The 25,078-nt window shown below is 36.6% G+C and overlaps 2 protein-coding genes across 3 annotated transcripts in view; one reads left to right on the forward strand and one right to left on the reverse strand.

Moving 5' to 3' along the window:
• TRMT13 (tRNA methyltransferase 13 homolog) overlaps nucleotides 1-10,357 on the forward strand; it is a 21,955-nt gene extending 11,598 nt beyond the window's left edge. Inside the window, exons 8-11 of one of the 2 annotated variants that reach the window (XM_037499449.2) lie at nucleotides 896-968; nucleotides 4,072-4,146; nucleotides 7,253-7,688; nucleotides 7,989-10,357. In XM_037499449.2, coding sequence (XP_037355346.1) covers nucleotides 896-968; nucleotides 4,072-4,146; nucleotides 7,253-7,688; nucleotides 7,989-8,184 — 780 coding nt within the window. In that variant the 3' untranslated portion in view covers nucleotides 8,185-10,357. Of the gene's footprint in view, nucleotides 1-895; nucleotides 969-4,071; nucleotides 4,147-7,252; nucleotides 7,689-7,988 lie in introns of those variants that run through there. The other variant, XM_054691408.1, reaches the window with a different exon arrangement.
• On the reverse strand, nucleotides 7,819-23,150 carry LRRC39 (leucine rich repeat containing 39). Its single transcript, XM_037499448.1, has 9 exons — nucleotides 23,028-23,150; nucleotides 19,951-20,143; nucleotides 17,399-17,504; nucleotides 15,593-15,749; nucleotides 14,871-15,007; nucleotides 13,779-13,924; nucleotides 12,312-12,464; nucleotides 11,273-11,409; nucleotides 7,819-8,480 (listed from the first exon to the last, which is right to left on the reverse strand). Exons 2-9 carry the CDS (start codon nucleotides 20,061-20,063, stop codon nucleotides 8,425-8,427), a joined length of 1,005 nt encoding a protein of 334 aa, XP_037355345.1. The 5' UTR covers nucleotides 20,064-20,143; nucleotides 23,028-23,150; the 3' UTR covers nucleotides 7,819-8,424.
• Between the last annotated feature and the right edge of the window lie 1,928 nt (nucleotides 23,151-25,078).

A 25,078-nucleotide genomic window follows, 5' to 3' on the forward strand; every position in this document is an offset into this window, starting at 1 on the left:
TGTTTGAAAAAGTAGAGACAGATTCCCTGAGATTGGGCATATAAAAGGAGAAGGAGAAATAGTTTGGAAGAAAAATGAGTTCAGTTTTGAGTGAGTGTTCTGTTAAAGTAGACCTTTCTAATTTACAATTCAGTATGTATCTGATGCTTATCAGAGAAGTCTGAGTGCCTGACTTCCTGCCACAATGTAGATATATAAGTCATAGGCACATGGACATAGATCAGACTGGTTGTGATCTTTCAGGGAGAGTACAAAGAGGAGAAAACCAAAAGCAGTACATTAGGGACTGGCACAGATAGAGGAAATGGCAGATAACCTTAGGTAAGCCACTTAACCTCTGTGAACATTCATTCCTTCATCAGTGAATTGGGTATTTTCAGAGTTAAAGAAAATAATGTGTACATAATAATTTGTAAATTTTTTTTAAGATTTATTTATTTATGCATACACAAGCAAGGGTATGTACCAGAGATGTGGAGGGGTGAGAGGATTCACCAGAGTCAGAGTGGGGAACAGAACAGGCAGACTGACCGAAATATACTGCTGAAGGGAACAGCGGGTGAGACAGGAGAGGTCTGCTGCGCCATGTGTGTTGCTCCCTGGCTGGGTGCTGCAGAGGCTGTGGATTGCTTCAGAGTGTGATGCTTAACCCCTTGCGCCACCAGGGAGGCCCTAATTTGTAAATTTTTAAGTCTTACAAAAATAAATGCTATTGTTATTTTGGAGTTTATGTGAAGGAATATACAATCTTACTTTTTTTATTAATGATTCTGTTTTTCAAAACCTAAAAAATAAGTTGGAAACTTATTTACTCTGAATTCAAAACAGATCTTTTTATTTTCACAAACTTTTTTTTAACATACAAAGTGATTATTGTGTTGTTCTTATTGTACAGGTAGATGGCAAACACAGAAAGAAAAATTCAGTGTTTGAAAGACTTCAAATTGATATTCAACACTTGTGTCTGAGTAAGTTGCATAACTTTGGTTGCTCTACCATAAATCATAGATGTCTCAAACTCTGAGGGTTGCTTAGAAACTCAAACATGCAGAACAGTGCTTTACAGAAAACAAAATAAACCCATTGTTAATATAGTGTTGTATCTAGCATTTAGAGGAATGCAAATTAAGTTTCAAACTTTAAAAAATTTGTTTTTCAGTGTCAAATAAAAATGAAGTATCATATTAGGAAGTGTTTTAAAATGTTGATACATGCTCGTGTTACTTCTTTGTTCTCTTTAAATTGAGTCTGTTCATACCACACACTAGCCTTCAGCCTATAGTTAACTTGCTTTATCTAAACTAGTAAAGAAATAAAGTAATTCCCTGTCTAGCTAATGTGTAAACAATACTTTGTAGCATTTTAAATTGTGCCAAAGAAAATTCATCTCTATGTAGCTCACATTTGATAAACACAACTACCCCTCAATGTACTCTTTAGTGCCCTTTCTGTGCCTTTTTATACTTTTTCATATTATTTAAGATGAAAATAATACAAGTATACCTTGGCAACCTCTTTTATCTGCTAATGTTCTTCCTACCCTGTGAAACGACGTAACATTTATATGTAAATCACTTACTTAGTTACATAACTAAACAGATTACTTTTCGGAAGGTGTAAACCCTGAACAATTTCTTATGCTGTGTTGAACATACTAAAAAATTGCCTTCCATGTTTTTTGAATAGTTTCCATATTACTATTATGCCCACCATGAAACCTCATCCCATTTTTTTTTTAAAGATTTATTTATATCTGTATACAAGAGCTGGGGTACAGGCTAGAGATGCGGGGGGTGAGAGGATTCACTAGAGAGAAAGTGGGGAACAGACAGGCAGACTGACTGAAATACACTGCTGAGGGGAACAGCAGGTGAGTCAGGAGAGGTCTGCTGTGCCATGTGTGTAGCTCCCTGCCTGGCTGGGTATCCAACTCGTGCTACAGAGGCGGGATTGCTTCATAGTGTGGTGCTTAACCCCTTGCGCCACCAGGGAGGGCCCTTATCCCATATTTTTAAGTCAAAGTAAGAGAGAAAGATTAATTAAGGAGGGATGGGGCAAATATCTACAATTTAGTTCAATATCACCTTAAGAATTTCCATTAGTTTTAGAAAATCTTGCTCTCATGTGCTAAACAGTAACCTACCTAAGATAATAGAGTCAGATAGTTCTAAGTGTCCTGAAAGTAGTTATAAAAATCTTGTGACACATCATCCCATTCACTCGCTTTTCGAGGCAGAGCACCTTCACCTATGGTGAGAAACAATGCATTAGAGATAATTTTGAGACCCTGTGTGGTCTGAAGCATCTTTTATTTTACCCTTTCACTGGATTTTAACATTTCTATTCTAGGTTAAAAATCATATTCCCTTAGAATTTTGAAAGTATTACCCCACTAGTATTGCAGTTTAAAAATTCAGCACAGTTCTGAGTACTGATCCTTTGTACATGACCATGCTTTTTTCTTGTAGGAATTTATAGGCTATTTTCTTTGTCCAAGTGTTCTAACAGTGAGTGTGCTGCTGGTATCTAGTAGGTAGTGGCCAAAAGGTCTCCTAAATCAGAGGCCTGTTAAATATCCTTTTAGGTACAATACAGCTCACGCAACAAAGAATTATTAGAGCCAAAGATTCAATAATGCAAAGGATAAGAAATCCTAATTTAGAGATTCTAGTATTCTTAGCTGACTGGAAAATTTCCTTGCATTTTTCCTTTGATAGTTTTCTTCCATTTTTTTCTTTTCTCTTTTTATAAAAAACTGTTATAATTTGGTTAATAGACCTCATGGAATGGTTCTTTTCCTGACTTTCTCTCTTTTGGTCTTTTTCCTACACATTCTAAAATTATCTCAAATTAATTTCTTTGACTTCAGTTTTAATTTCTAGGGTATTTTCTAAATCTGTATTTACTTTTATATCCTGTTCTTTCATTATTTTAATTTCATTTCTCAGAGGATGTTAGTGATAGTTTTCTTATTTTAGAATTACTCTCACAATCTCTGTTTTCACCAAGTTGCTGTTTTCCATTTATTTTAGTTTGCGTTTTTCAGTTTCGAGGCTATCCCCAAACATGTGTAGCTCCTTGATGCTGTGTTCATAGGATTGAGAGGAGTAAGAATTCTGATTCCTCTGGTGGGATTATTGACTCTGAGTTCCAATTTGGGAGCTGCCTAAGATGCAGCGTTCCCTCTTAGGCTTGTCAGATTCTCCAGAAAAGACTTCTAATCACCAGGGCTGAAATAGTGCATTACACTGTATTATTTTTTTTTTTTTTAAGATTATTTATTTATTTATATAAGCACTGGGTACAGTCAGAAGCGCGGGAGGGTGAGAGAATTCACCAGATCCAGAGCGGGGAGCAAAGCAGGCAGAAGGACTGAAGTACACTGCTGAGGGGAGCAGCAGGCGGCAGGAGAGGTCTGCGCGCCATGTGGGACCCTTCTCCGGTGGCCGGGGAGCAGCCGGGGATCAAACCAGCACTGCAGAGGCTGCGGGCAGCTTCGCAACCTAGCGCTCAACCGCTGCGCCACCGGGGAGGCCCTATACTGTATTATCTTAAAGACATTTTTCTTTTTTACTTTTTTGTCTCCCAGAGGAATATAAAAAGCCAAGATAACAGCTTATTCTTGATCAAGATATATTAAGAAGTCTTTTTTTCTATTTGATTATAATGTTGAATATAGTATTTATTATATATTTGAAATATATGTTGATTGTATTGTTCATATATTATCACATTTATGCAAAATAAAATTTTTGGTAGGGAAAATTTCAAGTCCTTTATCAATGTGTTAATAATATTTAGCAAGATAATCCTACAGGGTAATGTCTGGAGTCAGTGTAGGAATAGCATTGGTCTCAGAGTCAGCAAACTTTAATTCTGGCTTGTCAGTGATTATCTGTGTTAGCAAGTTTCTACATGTTTAAACCTCTTTGAACCTAACTGTAGAGTGAGAATTTTTTGCTTGACTCTTTTCAGCCTTAAAATTCAAAGTTCCTAATTAGTTCTTTATTTCAGGAGGCCACATTGCCTTATCTCACAAGAAAACTTAGTTCTCATTTCCTTTTATTTCAGGTAAGATTCCTGTTCTAAGCAAAGAAAAACTGCCAGTGGTAGGAATTGGAAAGCACCTGTGTGGTGTGGCAACAGGTATGTAAACATAGTAATGGTATGTAGATGAACACATTTTTTAGCCTAATGTGATCCCAACCATTTAAATAGTCTTTTGAGTATCACTTATGTTTTTAACACAGTAATCTTCAGGTAGTACTGGACCTGTGTTATGTATCAGAGATAGAACTTTCCTATCTATCTGCTCATTTTGGCCATTTTCCAGGGTGACTTAAGAGTTTTATGTGTAAATATTATGTTATATGGAAGCTTACAGTTCTTTGGGTTGTATTTCAGCCAACAAGGAAATAAGTCATTTAAAGAAATTGTATGGTTCCACTCCTAAAACTACTGATTTTTTCAGAGCAGTCATTTGGGAAGAAGGCAGAAACCTCTCTCACTCTCAGATAATTGTGTGTCAGATGCTGGGGGAAGGGAAAAAAAAAACAAATCTGGGAAGTCTTGTCCTAGCACTTCTGTCCATTAGATGGAGCATGGTAAAATGGGAAGAGCATGGGCTTTGAAATCAGGTTCAAGTCTGTTATGTAGCCTTGGCAAATTACATAACCTTTCTGAGCTTTGACTGTTTCATCTGAAAGCAGGGATAGTTATAAATAATTCACCAGGATGCATATTAGTATTAGTGTGTATAAATGTTTACTATTATGACATCTTCCTGGGTCCTGCTACTTTCATAATCTACCTATATGAAGAGTTTGGAGCCTCCCTAAAACATTATTCAAATTGGCTGGACATGGCTTTATATATTAGTGTGTCCTCATAGTTTTTAGATGACTTTCATGGATCTTATCTCATTTAACCTTCATAAAAACCTTCTGAAGTTAGCTACTTTTTATCCTGGGGAAGAAAACAAGCACACTCCTTTACTCTTCTCTATCTAATCCAAGTTTCTCAGAAGTATAATCTATATTGGTTATGTTACCCTTCCTTGATTCACTGTATCTGATGTCTCCATTCATCTCTCCATTATCTTACTGAAAAAGTCTCCACTGTCATTACTTCCCCTATTTCAGATTCTCTTCCCTTCTTTTTTGTGACTTTGTTCCTTATTCTTCCCCTACATCTATGCCACTCTTTCTCTGTTTTCCTCTTGGTCTGCTTCCACTATGGGTCCTTTAAATATTAATGTTTAGGCCCACATGCTACATGCATGTCTTTCCTCCCCTCTCAAAACTCTTCAGTAACTCCCAGTCACCTACATGGTAAAGTTGAAGTTCTTTAACATGATGTCCTACTCTCAGTCTGGCCTCTACCATCCTCTTTTTGCCACTTCCTACCTCCAGCTCTAATGGTCAGTGAATTTAAACTCCATGCACCTTTTCCATATATAATAGTGAATCAGTTTTTAAACTGACCAATTTCTAGTCATCCTTCGGCTCAGTTGTCACCACTTTGAGGGAGCCTCCTTAAATAAGATACTCCTTAGTTTTTATTATAATGCCCTCTGCATGTATTTATCCTATTATATTTTAATTTTCTGTTTATAATCTAATTGCCCACTATGCTGAAAATTTTTGAGCACAGAAAGTGTGCCTGCACAATATTTGGTATAAACAGGAACTCAGTAAATGTTCGAATGAGTGGTTTTGATTCCAATTGCTGTTTCCTTTTCCCTTTCTAGCTATGTGATTTTGTCCCTTCAGTTCTCTGTAAATGAGAAATTGAGATAGATAGCTAAAGCTCCTTCTGATTCTAGAATAACTTCATTTTTAAATAAGGTACTCACATTTCTGAAAATCATTTACTGAAGTCCAATATAAGTTAAAGCAGTGACTGACTTTATTTTGTCAGAAATGTTAATGAAGGGTTATCTGTCATGTTCTCCTCATACTAGTTTCCCAGTAATATTTGTTGACTTAAATTCATATGTTGGATTGAACTTAATAGTGAATAAATTTATTTAATTAGATTAAATTTACTGTATGAATATTGAATTAAATTCACTAGTACAATTATTAATATTCACTAGTGATGTCTTAGGGTATAACATTTAAAAATATATATGTTTGGGCCTCCCCTGGTGGCGCGGGCGGTTGAACGCCGCGCTATGAAGCTGTCTGTAGCCTCTGCAGTGCCGGTTCGATCCCAGCCAGCCGGGGAGGGTCCCACATGGCGCAGCAGACCTCTCCTGTCTTCCCTGCTGCTCCCCTCAGCAGTGTATTTCGTCAGTCTGCCTGTTCTGTTCCCTGCTCTGTCTCTGGTGAATCCTCTCACCTTCCCACGCATCTGGCCTGTACCCCGGTTCGTGTATGAATAAATAAATATTTTTTAAAAAATAAAAAAAATATATATATGTTTTTGATAGGACAGACACAAGTTAACAGTTTAATCAGAAAATGTGGGCTTTACAGCATGTGTTTGGGCTGTTTTAAATTTTGTCAGCATTTTAGCAGTCTTCAGCAGGAGGTAGTTGTAGTCATTGAAAATTTGTTTCATTTTTAAACATACTATACATGCATTGTTTTGATATGTAGTATAGGCACCTTTAAGTTTGTGTGTTAATCATCATTATACCGTAAAGCTTTGGATATGGAAGGCATCCGGTCACTATTTGCTGAATGAATGTGTAAATACAGTAAGGCTGCTTTCCACATTCTCACCACCCCCTTGTCAGCTTTTTGGCTCATCATCATAGCTGTGAACATCAGGATTAGCACTTAACAGCAATAGCAGATATTTCTTAGCATTTGCTATGTCTTTCTTTCTTTGGATTTAACTCAAAATTTCCCTGGAATGTAAATGTAGGTAGATACATTTTTTTGTATAAACTCATTTCCTCAACGCAAGTAGAATAATTTGGGAGTGAATTCATATAGATGAACTTAAAGTTTTTGCAAACTATAGATCTTAAGTTTCAGGTAGTTTTATTGGGAAGTTAGACTGCCTGCAAAATAAATCATTAGAGAACGTGACACAATAATAAGAAAAGGTCAAGTATGAACAAAGTTGATAACTAATGAAAGAATTATTGCAAGTATAATAAAACTTGTATAAAAATGGTTTGTTTTTCGTTTTTTTTTTTTTGGTTTGGTTTTTAAAGACCATAGTGCTTAATAAATGTAAAAAAAAATACTTATTTTAAAAGATGATGTGGTTTTGGGGGGCCACATAATTGTGTTTGCAGATCTTGCATTACGATGTTTGGTTGAAACCTATGCTGCCAGTTGTGAGGAAAGAAATGAAGAACCTTTAGCCAAACGCATAAAGAATGATAAAACAGAAAAAGAAATTAACACTTTGGCCAAGGAAGGAAATGAAAAAAATGTCCCAGAGAAGTGGACCCCTGTGGCTGGCATTGTTCTTGCACTCTGTTGTCACCACAGGTGTGATTGGAGACATTATGTGGGCAAAGAATATTTCAAGGCTCTAGGCCTTGGAGCAGTGGAATTCCACTATTTCCAGCGAATGAGTAGTTGGGCGACTTGTGGGATGCGGAAAACGTCTTTGGAAGCTTCAAATATCACCACAACGAGAAAAGACCATCAGAATGATGAGAGTGAAGAACATGATGATGGGGGATACAGCAGAATCACAGATGACAGTGCTGAGAATTTGCCTGGGTAAGTGCCTATTTGAAATGCACAACATTGGGGCAGAAACACGTTGTTATTACTGTGCTTTCTTCTTAGATGAATACTACCAAAATTTTATTCATGGAAATACATTTTACCATACAACTTTAGATTAAGTTAAAACACACAGGTTTTTATTTTGGTCATAAATGGAAGCATGTGGAGCATGGTACATAGCACCGAGTTTATTATGGGCTATTTAGCAACTTATCAATAAATAGAAGTGACTGAAATAATTTTCTATGAACTTTCACAAAATTTTAATGTGTATGTGTTTATTCAATTCAGGTTTCTTACTGTTGAAGAAAAGAAGAAAATAGGACATCTTTGTAAATTACTGATCGACCAAGGCCGAATCGAGTATTTACAGCAGAAGGGATTCAGTCCTGCACTACAGTACTATACAGACCCTCTGGTGTCTTTGGAAAATGTGTTGTTAACTGCTTTACCAAATCATTCTTCATTACCAGAAACAACTGTTTAATGGAAAGAAATTTTTGAACATCTGTCTTCTACCAAAAAATACCAGAAAAACATTTTAAATTGTATTTTTATATTCATGGAAATATAATTAGCAGATAATATGAACTTTAAAAAATGTGGCCTCAATCAACTTTGATAATAGCTTTGTTTTTTACTTTAGAAGTCTGAACATTAGAGAATTCACCAAATTCTCAAAGTAATCCTCTTCTAGTATCTGTTCAGCAGGACATCTTGAATCATATTATCCATCAGTATTTATAGAGATTGGTGATGTAGTCGAACAATCAACTTGGTTATCTGAAACACACATAAGATGTCAACATATAACTGGTACATCAACTTTTGATTTTCATTAATTTTGGAAATATTTTCCTTTGATTTTATTTAATACTTCTCCAGTTCAAGATGTAATGAAAAATTGTCAGTTTGTAACAAGGGCAAATCTGAGAATTTCACTTATGTATGGATTTTTTTTATGCAGATATGGAAGGGATAATCAATTGTGATATTTTTCCCACACAAAGAAATTCAGAGATGTTCACAATTAATGAAATTCATCTTCAGATTTACAGAACATTGCCTAAATTTAACTATTACTAGATTGGTCCATGATGAATACCAAAATCGAAGAGATGTTTTCAAAGAAAGAAAACATGGTTTTACTTCATTTGTTTCTATTGGATAATCACCTAGTATGCCACCTGTAATTTCTAAAAAGATACTTATAAGCCTTATTCACAAATTAAATTGAAATTTGCAAATAACTTTTGAAGGTGATTAGGTATCTCATATTCTTTTAGCAGACCATTTCTACATTTATAAGTACAATATAGACACATTCTTTCCTGTGTGTGGAAATAAGTTAAAGCAGAAATTAGATATTGAAACCAAAAACTTTGTCACATTCAGGCCTCATTTAACTCATAACCAGTTTCTATGCACAAGCAAATATTAAACCAAACATATGGCAGGACTGTTATTCTTTTCTACATCTGATCCATTATTTCTCTTTATTTGTGAAAACTGTCTTAATCATTGGTACATTTGCCAAGATAAAGATACAGAATTGCTAAATTTAGATATTAAGTTATATTCTTTGCTAACTTTTTATTCTGTAGGCCTATTATTACATGAATAGTAACTTAAAGCTTAGCCTCTTTGTAATTCCTAACCTTCCTACTTTAGTTTTGTCTCACATTTTATGAGACTACCTAGGTTCAAATTCAGACTGTATCAATTCTTAGCTGTGTGACCACAGGCAAATTACTTAATCTTCATGTGCCTCAGTTGCCTCTTCAAGTGGGGATGATGATGGTAATGATACCTACCTCACAAGGTTGTTGTGAACATCAAGTGTAATACATATAAAATGCTTCTGGCAATTCAGAGCTCACAGTACTCAATAAATATTAACTATTATTACTAGTACTAATTCTTGAATCTTTTTTCTTTCTTAATTCTTGAATCTTTTAAATATAGGCAGACTTGATTTTATTATCTCTTTTAAGTTGTAACTTTTTCTTTTGTTACAAGTTTTTCAAATATTATTAAAGTAAGGTGGTTTGATTGTTTTTAAGTTGTTACTCATGTTCCCCCATCAAGAGAATGTAAATGAAGGTAGTACACATTCATTAATTAGCCTGATTTACTAGGTCAGGCAATGTCAGTTTGCATCATACAATCTATTTTGCATTATTCAAAAATTTATGCCTAGAAATAAAATATTCTACAACAGGTATAATATCAGTTATGGTTCATTAAATATAAATACACATGAAGTTTATACTGACATGGTCCTGTGACCCATTAAGCTTAATGATATCTTTAATGGGAAGAAAAACTTGCCCTTCAACATATCAGACATAGGTCACGATTATTGTTTTGTCAACTTAGCTTATTTTTGTTAAAATATCATGAGAAAGTGACTGTATTTGCAGTTTCAGCAAATCCCTTCTTGAACTTAAAATTCGTCTATATAACTACCGTGTCCCGTATGTCCCACACATGCATCAATTTACTGTTAAAATGAAACTTCTGGCTCTGTCACCAGATCCTGCCCACCAAACTGTGCTATATTTCCTCTTCTCAGCACCACCATCCAGTCAGTTAGTCTAACCAAAAATTGAGGTTTACCCTGAACTATTTATCATCTTCATTTGATCATCAGTTCTACCTCCTACTTGTTTTGTACATATTTATTCTCTTGTTTTTCAAAAGTAGTCCCCAAACTGAAACACCTTTGTCTTCCTCTGCTCTATAGTCCGTGTTTTTGGTTCTATGACCTTACCACAACAGAGATCCAATCACCATTTTCTAAACATGCCCCATTGGACGTTGGGAAAAAGTCCCTCTAGCTGAAAAATTATTTGCTTGCTCAGATTATGCTCATTCTTTAACACTATTTGAAGATGTAAGTAAAATTTACCTTTTAACTCAAAAACTCAACATTTTAGTGAGTTATAAAATCATGATTTCTATTAGTGTACTATTGTTTTACTTTTTATTAACAGAGTTGTGCTTTGTCTTCTTCCCCTAATCTTGGTTTAAACTAAAGGTTTTCCTAACCTACTTAAAAAAAATGGTTTTAAATTATCAGAGGCTAAGTGACTGAAATTTGTATCAAATCTCACATTTTCATTATTGTCAAACTCTCAGTTTTTTTTATTCTAGGCAATAATTTTTTTCTATTTGTGGATAGTAAATGAAGAGGAAATAACGGGAAGGTGGTGTTCATGACAGTAAAAGAAATAACAAACTGATAGGAGGAGACAGTGAAACTTCCAGAATCATATCGAAATTCACTTGTTTATGCTTCAGAGCACTTGCCCGAAGAAATTTATTTCCTCATTCCACTTGAAAGACATTGAATATCTTAACAGTGTCTCCAAACTTTTATCAAAATAGTGAAGCAATTTAAATTTTATTTTTTTCTCCCACACTATTGATTAAGAGAACAGAGTTTGACCAAAAAAAAAAAAAAAAAAAGGATTAATCTATAAGGGAGTTAATCTATATATACACATTCCTTTATCCAAAAAAAAAACAAAAACCCATAACCATTAAACCTGTGTTAAATACAAATCTCATACCTGCTTTTCTTCGTGACTCCTGTATATATATGTGCATAAACTGAAGGCCAAATAATTCCTGTTCCTCTTCATCTGTGCTTTCCCTGGGAGGAAGTGATACTTCCAATTTCAGTGGGTTGTCTCTGAAGTTGACAAACCTAGCAGTTCACCAAAAAACAGTATTTTTATAGGTGCCATAGAAGTATAATTTTATTCCCTGGAGAAAGATCAAATGATAAATACTAAATTACTCTTTTTTATTTAACTGCTTCAATAACTTAACATCTTGGTGAGATGTGATATAGCTCAAGAAACTTTAAGTTTCTTTCCTAAAGGAAAAAAATACTAGCTTTAGACAACTTATTTTCAAACTTTGTGAAAACAACTATTAATCCATAGTATAGATTTAGTATGGTGCAGTTTAACTTCAAGAGGGAATCTAATGCATCTTAAATATATTATTAATGCTATGAAGTTCAAGCTTCTCCATATTTTATAGACTTACAGTCTCATTTGTCACTTTATCTTCACCATTGTAATACAGGGCTCACTAGTTGCTGAATAAGTGAAGGAATGAATGATTTTGCTATGAAAGTTGTGGGATTTAATTTGGACTCATGTTCACTGTCAGCAAATTATATTTTGAAAGGAAGACATGTGTGAGTTCTAATAGTTAACTTACTAAGTTCTACACTCTATGTAGAACATAATTGACTTGTCCATTTGTGATACTTACAAGGAAAATAGTCACTATGTTATGCTTTTGGTTTTTATATCATTGATGAGGTTTGTTAGCAGTTATAAAGATGATTTTCACAAAAATATCACCCAAAGAGCGGTCCTTAAAAGTTGGCAAGTCCCAGTACTGCTTTAATATTGAGGATTCTTTCTTGAATAATTATACCAATATTAACTATATCTATAAATTTCAGAATTCTAGAGTTGGAAAAAATTTTTATTCATTTCTATGAGTGAGAACTTAAGTCTAGTAATAGTAATTTTTCTATATTGTTCTGCAGCCAGAAAAGAATATGTCAATTTTGTGACTACAACTTTTTACCTCAGATTGGTCATCTCTTCCATGCACACTGGAATATCTTCTAATTTATTGTTGGTGAGAACAAGAGTACCCAGATTTTTCATATTGCTGATAGTATCTGGTAAGCATGTTATTTCATTCCGTTGCAGCCATAATGTATGCAGGTTTTGCATTCTAAAGAATTAAAAGAGGTTGCTGTGATTAATCACACACAAAACGAAAACCCTGGTTCTTATTAAATTCAAAATCAAATAAATGTCATCTTTCATAACATCTCTTTTAACCAGTATACCTATTGAATTAGCTTACTACTTCATATTGCCTGCAGGGAAATTGCATTGGGGAGTAAATCTCTATAGTACAGCTCTTAACATATGCCGGTCGAAATGAAATCAATGTATTTAAAAACAATTTTTTTAAAGATTTATTTCTATTTATATTCTTGTATTTGCATACAAGAACTAGGGTGAAGGACAAAGGTACAGGAGGTGAAAAGATTCACCAGAGACAGAAGGGGAAGCAGAGCAGGTAGATCTACTGAAATACACTGCTGAGGGAAGCAGTGGGCAGGTGAGACAGGAGAGGTCTGCTCCGTCATGTGGGTCAGCTGTCTGGCCGGGGATCTAACTCATGTTGCAGTGGCTGGCAATAGCTTGATAGCACTGAGACTTTAACTCCTGTGCTACCAGGAGACCCCTGCATTTTAAAATTATTCGCCGTTCTCATAGAATTTCTTAAAGAACTGCAATAAGAGAGAATCTGAATTGGAATCTTTTTTTTTTTAAAGATTTATTAATTTATTTATTTATTTATACAAGCACTGGGTACAGTCAGATGCACGGGAGGGTGAGAGGATTCACCAGAGCCAGAGCAGGGAACAGAACAGGCAGAGTGACAAAATACACTGCTGAGGGGAGCAGTGGGCGCAACAGGAGAGGTCTGCGCACCATGTGGGACCCTCACCAGGGCCGGGGATCGAACCAGCGCTGCAGAGGCTGCGGACAGCTTCACAGCCCAGCGCTCAACTGCTGCGCCACCAGGGGAGGCCCTGAATTGGAATCTTAAGAATAAAATCAGAAATGATTAATATGCTCAACTAAGGTTAGGTAAGAAAGTATAGTGGTTACCAGTGTGGACTCTGGAACCAGGCTGCCTAGTTTCACATCCTAACTTGAACACTTTCTGTGATCTAGAACAATTTAACTAACATCTCTGCTGGAGTTTCCTCACCCATTAGTAAAATACACAGAAATTGCTGGCATGCATTGTTATTGCTGCGGCATGCTCTCAATTTGTTGAAGTTAGTGTTTAATCTCCCAAAACCCTTTTACTCGTTTGGAGTCAATTAAAATATTCTATTAAAAAATAGCATGTTAAGTACTAAATGGATATATGTGATTGATTATGTTTGGGGTCCCTTTTGTTTTATCTCTTTGATCAAAAATGCTTCAGCACATCTATTGTAACATAAAAAGGTATTCCATTTACCTTTCTATAGTATCAGGAAGTTGTACAAGACTGTTGCTTCCCATATCAAGCCACTCCAGGGAAGGCATGTCCAGCACAGCAGGAGGGATTGTAGTAAAGCTGTTCATACTCAGATCAAGGTGAATAAGTTTCACCAAATTGCTGAGCTGAAGGGGGAAGACAAGATTTTCCCACATAAATGACCACAGTGTAAATAGTTAAAACACATCGGTAAAGGAGATATATCACTTCAAGGAATATTCATATTATGCATGGACTTTATGAAGTATAGTAAATGAAGTCCATAACAAATTTGAATTAAAGGAAAACCAAGAAACTTCCAGATTAATGAAAAACTCTCATAGACAGTTAATCTATTCAAAGCAAATATACCGTCCAAAACCTGTGATGACTGTTTTCATTATAAACAAGTGCATAGTTTCATTAAATAAAACTATTATAAAAGAGGAAGAGAGGCAAGAACTATGTTATACTTGGAAGAACAACAATTATTAGTGACATGTTTACTAGTTTGGGGAGGAAAAGGGGATCTTCTTACCCGGACAGAGTGGGAGAAGGGAACAGTCTATTTTATTTTGATATTTATCATTTTTCCTAAGTTTTATCTTGCAAAGTCAGTATTTGCAAGGCAAAGCACCATGGAAATTTCCTTTGCTGATTCTCAAAGCATCAAATGTGTTTGAAAAGAAATACAAAATGTCTATAGCCCTAAAATCAACTTGTTTTTACCAACAACAAAACAGTCTATTCATTCAAATTTTGAAGGCATTCAAGGCCTGTTGTCTTGGTTTTACTTGATAGCGCCCAGGAAACTACAGAAACAAACAAGATTCACTTTGGCCCTCAAGAAGATCACAGGTTAGCCCATAAGCCATGCCAGTTCCATAAGAGGTATCTTTTATGCTAAATAGAGCTTTGTCTAATTAAAAGCATGCATTATTATACTTAGAGTAATGGGAAATAGTTTTCACTAAGTATTTTCTGAAGTGGCTGCCCTTTTTTAAGTCTTATTTTTAACTATCACACAATTGAGAAGTTAAAAACTGAAAAGTAGATAGAACATATAATCATAGGTGTTTACATATTTCTGACCTCTGGTGGAAGATCGCTTATGTCTCTGTTAACCGCAAGTTCTAGTTTCTCCAAGCTGGCACAGTTACTCAGTTCCTTGGGGACAGTTCTGATTCTGTTGTAACTAAGAATCAGTTCCTGAAGCCTAGTCAGCAATCCTACAAAAAATAAAACACAATAGAGGGCAGATGGTTATAAAACATTTCCAAATATGAAGTATTACAACATAACTTGCTTCCCAGTTTCCTGTTGACGATTGACACCTCAGAGTCTTAATTTTTCTCAATAGGTGTCCTTTCCTTTCTTCAGACAAGGGACAAATTTATCAGTGCTATAGGCAAAAAAACATTCTTTTCCCCTTCTAATTTATCTATATTATTACTATCACTAATTTTCCATTTGGGGGATTTTCTTGTTTAAGAAATCTTCATAATTTTCTTTCTTGCCTTTAACCTATTCTCTAGGAAGAATAACTGAACAAACAGTACTATTTCCAGAATCTACACCGTACTTCCAAAGAGACTTTTCTTGCAGAGAAATCACATCTTGAGTCACCTCAGTAAATCAGAAGCTTGGATGCTCTTGGAAGCTTCCATTTAGATTATGATTAAATTTTTCTCAAGACTCAATCAGGGCTATATTAAGATGAGATCTTTATTTCATGTATATATAAAAAAAAACCTCATTAAAAAGTATATCTACAGATAAATAAAGTAGCACATGCATGAAGCAATCTTCCTTACCAATTCCTCGAGGTATCTCTGAAATTGTGTTTCGAGATAAATCTAACACAATGAGATTCTGGAATCTTCCAATGAATTCAGGAATTTTTAACAAACCAGTTCTATGAAGTTGCAATTCCTGGAGCTGATTCAGTTTCAGTAGAGAAGAAGGAAGGGTCTAAAATCAAGTAAAGAAGTGATAGTCACAGTATTACTTAAATTATTTTAGTTATGCCACACTGAAGTGCAATTATAGAGATATTTGATTTATAAAAGAACTTCAAAATACTTTTTCCTTAATGGCTGATATTTCCAAATGTTTTGTGTTCTTCTAAGTTTTAGAAAAACTCTACTTTGTGTGTTGGGTCGGGGGGCTGGGGAAGAAGGGAAGCAAAGCTTCAAATCCTAATCATAATAGAATAAACAACAATAAAATTTTAGTTAATAATGCACGTACATAGAATTATGTCCTAAAGATTCTGTTTTATTAGGCTTTTCTAGAGTACAAATGCTACTGAAGTGACTATATGGTGGTTAATTGAAATCACAGAGAAGCAAAAAATCATTTGAATCACTAATTCAAACTTGGGCCTCCCTGGTGGCACAAGGGATTAAGCACCACACTATGAGGCAGTCAGTCACAGCCTCTGCAGCATGAGTGCAATCCCAGGCTGGCCAAGGAGCAACCCATATGGCACAGCAGACCTCTCCTGCCGCCCGCTGCTCCCCTCAGCAGTGTACTTCATTCAATCTGCCTGTTCTGCTCCCTGCTCTGTCTCTGGTGAATCCTTTCCCCACCCCTTTTTCCCCCCTCCCCCCACCCTGCATCTCTGGCCTGTACCCCAGCTCTTGTGTGAATAAATAAATAAAAATCTTTAAAATAAAAAAATAATAATTCAAACTTCCCTTTGGGTTTTGAAATATAAGATTTTTAAGGAGGAATTGTTTAACTTAAGGATTTTATGAGTTTCAACCATTCTGAACTGTCTTTTCCCATTTAGTCTAAAATAGCCAAAAGATGGGCCTCCCTGGTGGTGCAGCGGTTGAGCGCTGGGTTGCGAAGCTGCCCACAGCCTCTGCAGTACTGGTTCGATCCCCGGCTGCAGGGTGAGGGTCCCACATGGCGCGCAGGCCTCTCCTACCGCCTGGTGCTCCCCTCAGCAGCGTAATTCATCACTCTGCCTGTTCTGCTCTCTGCTCTGGTGAATTCTCTCACCCTCCCATGCTTTTGACTGTACCCAGTGCTTGTATGTATAAATAAATGAATGAATGAATGAATGAATGAATAAATAAATATTTTTAAAAATAAAATAAATAAAATAAAATAGCCAAAAGATGCGAAGTCCTAGTTAAATATCCCTCTATACATGAAAACAAACTTTAACCCAAGGGATAGAGGTCTTTGTGTAATTAAGCAGTTGTGTGTGTGTGTGTGTGTGTGTGTGTGTGTGTGTGTGTGAAGAGAGGAGAGGAAAAAGGAAGGAAAGAAGAGGGAGGGAAAGAAAGAGAACTCCCATGTTTGTAAAGTTTTAACTGAGCACTTGCTTTGGAAAAGCTACATGATTTTTGTTAGACGTAGATGGCATCATTTTTATAGAAAATTAAAAATTGCTTATTAGAAATATCAGGAGAAATCTTACAAATGATTAGGCAGAATTGAAGCAAATTGACTCCGTTTTTGCAAAAAAAAATGTAAAGTTATGTATGCTTCTTTTCACTTGATAGTATTGTTCAAATTGATTAGATTATTAAAATTACAATTTCTAAGTATTTCAGACTTAATCACAGTCTCAGTATCATTAAATCAAATATTCCTATAAAGCTTACCTTCCATTCCTCTTTTTCTATCCTCAAAATAACTCTTCCATCTTCCCTGGTGACCTTTTCTTTTAGCTTCGTGAAGTTTACTCGTTCTTCCCAGATTTTCACTAGCCTAAGAGATCAAGAAATCATTTTAATTCATAGGTAATGACATAGGTAGCATTCAGTTTTATATATTTTAAAAAATGACCCATCAAAAACAACTGAAGAGGCCCGCAGCCTCTTCAGCACCAGTTCGATCCCCGGCCACCAGCGAGGGTCCCACAGAAAAAAACAAACAAACAACAACAACAACAACAAAAAAAACAACTATTTGATCAATAGTATCTGGAAATCAGAAAATATGTGATTAGAGTCACATATGCTCTATTTTTACATTTTTAAAAAGCATGATTGTCCAGAATTTTATAACAGCTTTATTGATATATAATTCACATACATAAAAGTTGTCCTTTTAAAATATACAATTCTGGGGTCTCCCTGGTGGCCTAGGGGTTAAGTCTCAGCACTATCACCGTGACCCACATATGGGGCAGCAGATGTCTCCTGTCTCACCTGCTGCTTTCCTTAGTAGTGTATTTCAGTAGATCTGCCTATTCTGCTCCCCACTCTGTCTCTGGTGAATCCTCTCACCTCCCACCCCCACACTTCTGGCCAACACCCCAGTTCTTGCATACATAAATAAAATAAATCTTTTTAAAAAACCAATAATATAAAGCTATAAAATTGACCAGCAAAAAGTTTTCTATTTCTATAGCAGAAAAATTATCATGTACAGAAAGATAAAAAAGTTAAGAATTGGGGCTTCCCTGGTGTTGCAGGGGTTAAATCTCAGTGCTGTCAAGCTATCCCCAGCCACTGCAGCATGAGTTCAATCCTGGGCCAGTGAGCTAACCCAAATGCTGCAGCAGACCTCTCCTGTCTTGCTCATAAATTCATATTTCAGAACAAGTACAATTAGTTGTCCTGTTCCCTAACCTTGAACATTAAAGGATTTGCCAAACACCTGTTATGAGCCAAATACTATGCTAGGCTTGTGGATACAAAAGTCTCTGTCCCTATTGAGTCTACAGCGAGACTACCTATTATTAGACAAGTCTCTTTTCATCTTTACAATGATTCCTAAATTCTTCCTGAGTCTGAAACCTACACTTTGCAAACTGCTTATAGAAAATAGGGACTAGACATGAATTTTGGTCTAAGTGTGAAAAAGTATCTTTCTAAGTATCTTTCTAAGTGTGAAAAAGTATCTTTCCCTCTAAATTCCTTAAGCAATATCTGTTTGGTTTTTTTCGCTCAGATTGTCAGAAAACTCCACAAATTCTATCTAATCTTAATGATCTTATGGGTGTACATAACTTTTGGGGTTTAGTTCTCCCACCAATCATAATATAGTCAGGAAGCCAAAAATGAAGCAGTAGGGAAAAATAATGCTCTCACACAGAGATAACTAGAAGCTGTTGAAATTAAGTGCATCTACTTGTTGAAGAAGAAACAGAAATAGTTTCCACTCTTCTGATAACACAGTGAGGCTGAGCTGTGATTTGTAGAAGTGTAGCAGTCACCATGTGATGTCAAGAGAAGTGAATCTGAGAGCCAGACTGACACCCTGAAAACATTATTGATGGCGATAAAACAAAACTGAGTCTTCAAAGCTGTCAAAGCTCTGGAATTACCTCACTTCAGGACTCTCTTATCCTTAAGCCAGTTTTAGTTGAATTTTCTGTTGTTTATCAACTGATACATCAACATTAAATGTTTAGGAAGAGACTAAATGAATGGAAATTATAGGGGGAATGTGGAATCAATGAAGAAAGGGAATATCCTTGCAAAATTAGTAGAATACTTTGGAGACCTTCAACTAGGAAGGTAGACAGATATCAAGAAGACAGAGAAAATGAGTCAAGCTAAGTATAGACCAAATCACAAAATTAGGTGACCCACGGGGAATGGGTAGAACTCAGCTATTCAAATAGGTGAGAATCTACAGTACCATCTACTGGCAGGTATTTTAGATCCTAGGGGATATAATGCAAAACAACTACTAAAAAGTAAATTAAACGATAATCAAATGTTGATCAATGAGGGCCTAGGGCAACTACTATTTTCACATGCAGAGACTTGTATTTGTGTGTGTGTATAGAAGATCTGGGCGTGTGGGCCAGAGGTACAGGGGGTAAAAGGATTCACCAGAGACACAGTGGGGAGCAGAACAGGTAGATTTACTGAAATACACTGTTAAGGAGAACAGCGGACGAGACAGGAGAGGTCTGCTGCGCCATATTGGTTGTCTCCCTGGTGGGGGATTGCACTCAGGCCCTAGTGCTGAAACTTACCCCTAGACCACCAAGGAGGCCCCAGAGGCTTGTATTTTTGAGGCCCTATCACATAACCATATTTTGAATAAAGTCAGGTATTTCCTTTAGGTATTTTTTTACTTTTCAGTAAATAAAAAATCTATCAAATTCAGTAATATAACATTTAATAAGTGCCCTTTTCTGTAACAATGATGTTATGCATTTTCACTAATCTAGAATAACAAGCATATGAGAGCATACTTCTGTTTAAATTCCTTCTCTGGCTTCAGGTCATCACTATGTTTCTTGATTCTTTTTTCCCAAGCATCCTTTACAGCATTGACAGCTCCAGTGCAAACCATATTTTCTGACATGATTTCTCCACATTGTCACCGAATCACCAAATTCATTAAGTTCTGAATAGCTGATTCATAGGTGCTGTCTCAGAAAGGACCTAATTGTACCAGAGGATAAAAGCAACATGTTTCAGAAAGTTCACTGAGGATGACAATGATCAGAATGGCTTATATTTACAGGACACTTTTCATGATCCCGAAACTATTTTACACATGTTACATGCCATTAATAATCCTAAAAATACTATGATGTAGGTACTTTCATTGTCTCTATGTACAGATGAGAAAACTAAGCTTTAAGGAAGATGACTGACTTATCTCGTACATGGCAGAGGAGCAAACTGATGCCAAATCTAATTCCTATGTTACTATGTAATTCACAGTAATGAAAAGCTGTAACTAGTCAACATGTTCAATTATAGGAACATGGTTAATAATGGAGATATATATGGATATATAAAATGAGACAGGCATATTGGGATATCTACCTATATATACAGGTTGGAATTCAGTTAAGTAATAATATATTGAAATTGTTTTCTTTTGTGTAAAATAAATGGTTTATGGGCAGAGACAATATTGAGAGTATGGCCTGAATCTCAGAAATGAGAGTTAAATCAAAATAAAGGGATGATTATATAAATTGCAATAGACCCATTTAGTGAAATATTCCTCACCTTATCAATAATGGCATTGACATTTCACAAAATTACATGAATAATAATGGAAAGTTAATTCACAATGGAATTATTTCCTTCCAAATTCAGGAAATGGAAACTGTCTACAATCATTATCTACAATCATTACTTCTATTCAGCATTATCCCAGAGTGCTATAATGCAAGGAAACTAAGTAAAAAAGAGTAAAGTTTGGAAAGGAAGAAGTGAAATTTGCAACAGCATGGAAAAACAGGTACTCTTATACACTAAACAAGTGGTATATGTTGTAATATTCTTTATGGAGAGAAATTTGATATTGTCTATCAAACTTAACAAAATACACATTGATACTTGTTGAAATTTATAGTGTAAACATTACCAAATATTCTTATTCTTCTTGGTGCTCAAGTGGTATTGTTTCTTTTTTTTTTAATAGAGGCATGTTTTATTTATTTATTTGTTTGTTTATACATGCACTGGGTGCAGTCAGAAGAACGGGAGGGTGAGAGAATTCACCAGAGCCAGAGGGAGCAGAGCAGTCAGAAGGACCGAAGTACACTGCTGAGGGGAGCAGCGGGCGGCAGGAGAGGTCTGCGCGCCATGTGGGACCCTCCTCAGGTGGCCGGGGAGCAGCCGGGGATTGAACCGGCGCTGCAGAGGCCACGGGCAGCTTCGCAACCCAGCGCTCAACTGCTGCGCCACCGCCACCGGGGAGGCCCTCAAGTGGTATTGTTTCTATTGGGTATATAGACCTACAATTTGAATTGTTGGTTGATAGTGTATGTGAATGCTCAAATTTATAAGACAGAGCCAAATTATATTCCAAAGTAGTATAGAAATATCTTTGAAAAAGGAAAAAAGAAATATAAGATAACCACTGAAAAGTAAATTCTGAAAATAGTTACAATGGCTGCTGTTAGGGTGATAGAGAGAAATGGGATGTAGTATAATGCTTTTCATTAGTAACCTCCAAGTACTGGTTTCTTGAAACTTAAATGTATGTGGTGTGTGTGAACAAGAGAGACAGAAACATACAGAAAAAGGGGGAAAAACTGTCCAACTCTAACTCAAAGAAATAAATGCACTCCTGTGTTTACTGCAGCACCAAGTTACAGAAACAACCTAAGGGTCCAAAGACAGATGAGTGGGTCAAGATGTGGCTTATACACGCAATAGAATACTACTCAGCGATTAAAAAAACATGAAATCTTGCCAACTGTGACATGAAACTGAAGGGGATTATGCCATGCAAAATAAATCAAAAGGAGAAAGACAAACACCAGATAATTTCCCTCATATGTAGAATACAGAAAACAAATTAAGGGAATAGACCAAAACAAACCCTTGATATCTGGCTGCAGAACTGAGATGACCAGAAGGGGAGAGTATATAGGTGGGAGTGGGAGCCAGAGGAAAGGGGCCCTATGAACTGTGTAGAGGGCTCTTAGGACTTTGGTGATGAGCATGGTGTGATAACGTACATTTGTGAGGTGTGATCCTAAACCCCTAAAACATGCAGTGTTAGAAATCAACATTTTCTCAATAAACAGAATTTTAAGAAAAACTCTGTTACAGAAGAAAACATATTTAAAATTTCAATTGCCAATATGCAGCAAATTATTAAGAGCAGGTTTAAACAATGCATGCGAAAGTTACATAGGAGCACATTGTGAGATCATAGGCCACCAAGAAACCTTGGTGTGCATATACTCAATCCAACTCCCTGGGTAGATTAGTCAACCTAAAATATATTGTCTCAAATTTTAATAACTGTGGTGTATTTGATGACCCATAAAAAATAATATTTTTCTAAACCAAGAGTCTACATGTAAATGTGTACTTTGCTAGGCATATATAACTATTCATGTGCTAAGTCATTTCCTCTTATGCCATTAAACTTTGACCAGGCATCAGTTTTCCTATAACAGCTAGCAATTTTCCTAGAGGAAAACAAGTCAATAATGATGTGTGCAGTTCTGCCTCCAGCAAGTGACTGTGACCCCATCTTGATCATCAGCATGACAAACAAGTGCAGAGCATGGCAGTGAAGTAAGTGCAGCAATGACACAATTGAGAGTCAGCTCCCCAAAGTCAAAAGAAAGCAAAAGAAATACAACCTTCAAAGAAATGTTTCTTAACTTCCAGGGAAATCAATCTTCCAGAGAAGATTTTCAATTACATGAGTGACTATGAACCCCCAAAGAGGATTTTAAACTCAACCCTAAGTTTCATTGCACATTCCAGAAACACACAGTAAAGGCATCTTCGGAATCCACATACCTGTGAATAATGGGGGGAAAAATGTTTTTGAAAAAATACTTACCATTATCCATGGATGCAGAAGCTGAAATAACCAAAGTTAGCAATAATCAGCTAAAGGGAGAATTGTTTTCAGTGTGACTCCAAATGATGAAAATCCTCAGCAAGACTAACCAAGTGAAATGTAATGTCATCCAGTTCTAATTTTAGTTCACGGACAAAGCTGAGAATAGCAGGACTCACATGGCATGTCTGTGCAAATGATCAGCTGACAATGTATATGAGTGCATTCTGTACACTGCAAGATGCTGTACCATGGCATTCTAAAATGATCGGACGCAACTATTTCTAAGCTCCTGAAAAAGAGTTAGTCTTTCATGGCTTACACATTATGAGTACTTATCAGAATCTAATGAGTCTATTCCAAGCAAAGAAAATTGAAAATATGTAGCTGAACAGCATAAAAATTCCTACCTAGTAAATAGCTCTGTAAATCTGCAAATGTAAGGCACAGATGCCTTAGAAAAAAAGCAAAATGAGGGTATGGATAATTGTTAATGACACAGGAGTCCGAGGCTTCTGCTTGCAAGCTTCAAATTTTATTCTCTCAATTTTTATCTCTTTGGCCTTCCATAAATAGCAGTTGATTCCTGGTTCTTTAAAAAATTATGTATTTATTTTTGAATTGTTAATATATGTGTATGGAACAATTTCAAAAGATAATGAAGCACTTCCTCCCTCTTCTGCCTCCAGCCATTTAGTTTAAAAATAGTTTAGGGCCTCCCCTGTGGCGCAGCGGTTGAGCGCTGGGTTGCGAAGCTGCCCGCGGCCTCTGCGACGCAGGTTCGATCCCCGGCTGCTCCCCGGCCACCGGAGGAGGGTCCCACATGGCGCGCAGACCTCTCCTGCCGCCCGCTGCTCCCCTCAGCAGTGTACTTCGGTTCTTCTGCCTGTTCTGCTCCCCGCTCTGGCTCTGGTGAATTCTCTTTCCCTCCCGTGCTTCTGACTGTACCCAGTGCATGTATAAACAAAACAAACAAACAAACAAACAAATAAATAAATAAAACATGCCTCTATTAAAAAAAAAGAATAAAAATAGTTTAAAAGCACATAAGAGTTGCCCCCTTCCCCCCCACACACACACAAGGTAGGATAGTATGTATATTATTCTATACCCTTTGTTCTTCACTCAATTGAGAAATTATTTCATATTAACATACTTAGAGTTGCATCATTTTTAAAAAAGTTTTATTTATTTATGCATACAAAAACTGGGATGCAGGCCAGAGTTGCGGGGGGTGAGAGGATTCACCAGAGACAGAGTGGGGAGCAGAACAGGCGGATTGACTAAAATACACTGCTGAGGGGAGCAGCGGGTGAGACAGGAGAGGTCTGCTTTGCCATGTGGGTCAGCTCCCTGGCCAAGGATCGAACTCGTGCTGCAGTAGTTGCAGACTGCTTCATAGTGCTGATGCTTTACACCTTGTGACACCAGGGAGGCCCTTAAAGTTGCATCATTTTAAGGCTACATACATTTTGGTGTGTGTGGGGGATGATAAAATATTTAGACACTTCAGCAATATTGCTCCTTTTTTTTTTTTTTTTTTTTCATTCGCTTTACCGGATAAAACTGCGTGCGGTGGGGGGGTGTGCGAGAGCGCCAGCTATCCTGAGGGAAACTTCGGAGGGAACCAGCTACTAGATGGTTCGATTAGTCTTTCGCCCCTATACCCAGGTCGGACGACCGATTTGCACGTCAGGACCGCTACGGACCTCCACCAGAGTTTCCTCTGGCTTCGCCCTGCCCAGGCATAGTTCACCATCTTTCGGGTCCTAACGCGTGCGCTCGTGCTCCACCTCCCCGGCGCGGCGGGCGAGACGGGCCGGTGGTGCGCCCTCGGCGGACTGGGAATATTGCTCCTTTTAAATGCACGTATATTCCATGGGTATTTTCTAATGCTTCTAAAATTAATAAGCTCAGAGAGTTAGGGGGCTGCCCAAGATCCCAGCAAAGAAACCACAGCCAGAACTTACTTACTCTAACTCCCAGTCCAGAGGGTTTGCACCATTGCACACACAGCTTTCTTGAGTATGATCATGAGTCATAGTGGAGGT

Source organism: Talpa occidentalis, unplaced genomic scaffold, assembly GCF_014898055.3.
Source record: "Talpa occidentalis isolate TD23 unplaced genomic scaffold, MPIMG_talOcc4v2.1 talOcc4.9, whole genome shotgun sequence".
NCBI lineage: Eukaryota > Metazoa > Chordata > Mammalia > Eulipotyphla > Talpidae > Talpa > Talpa occidentalis.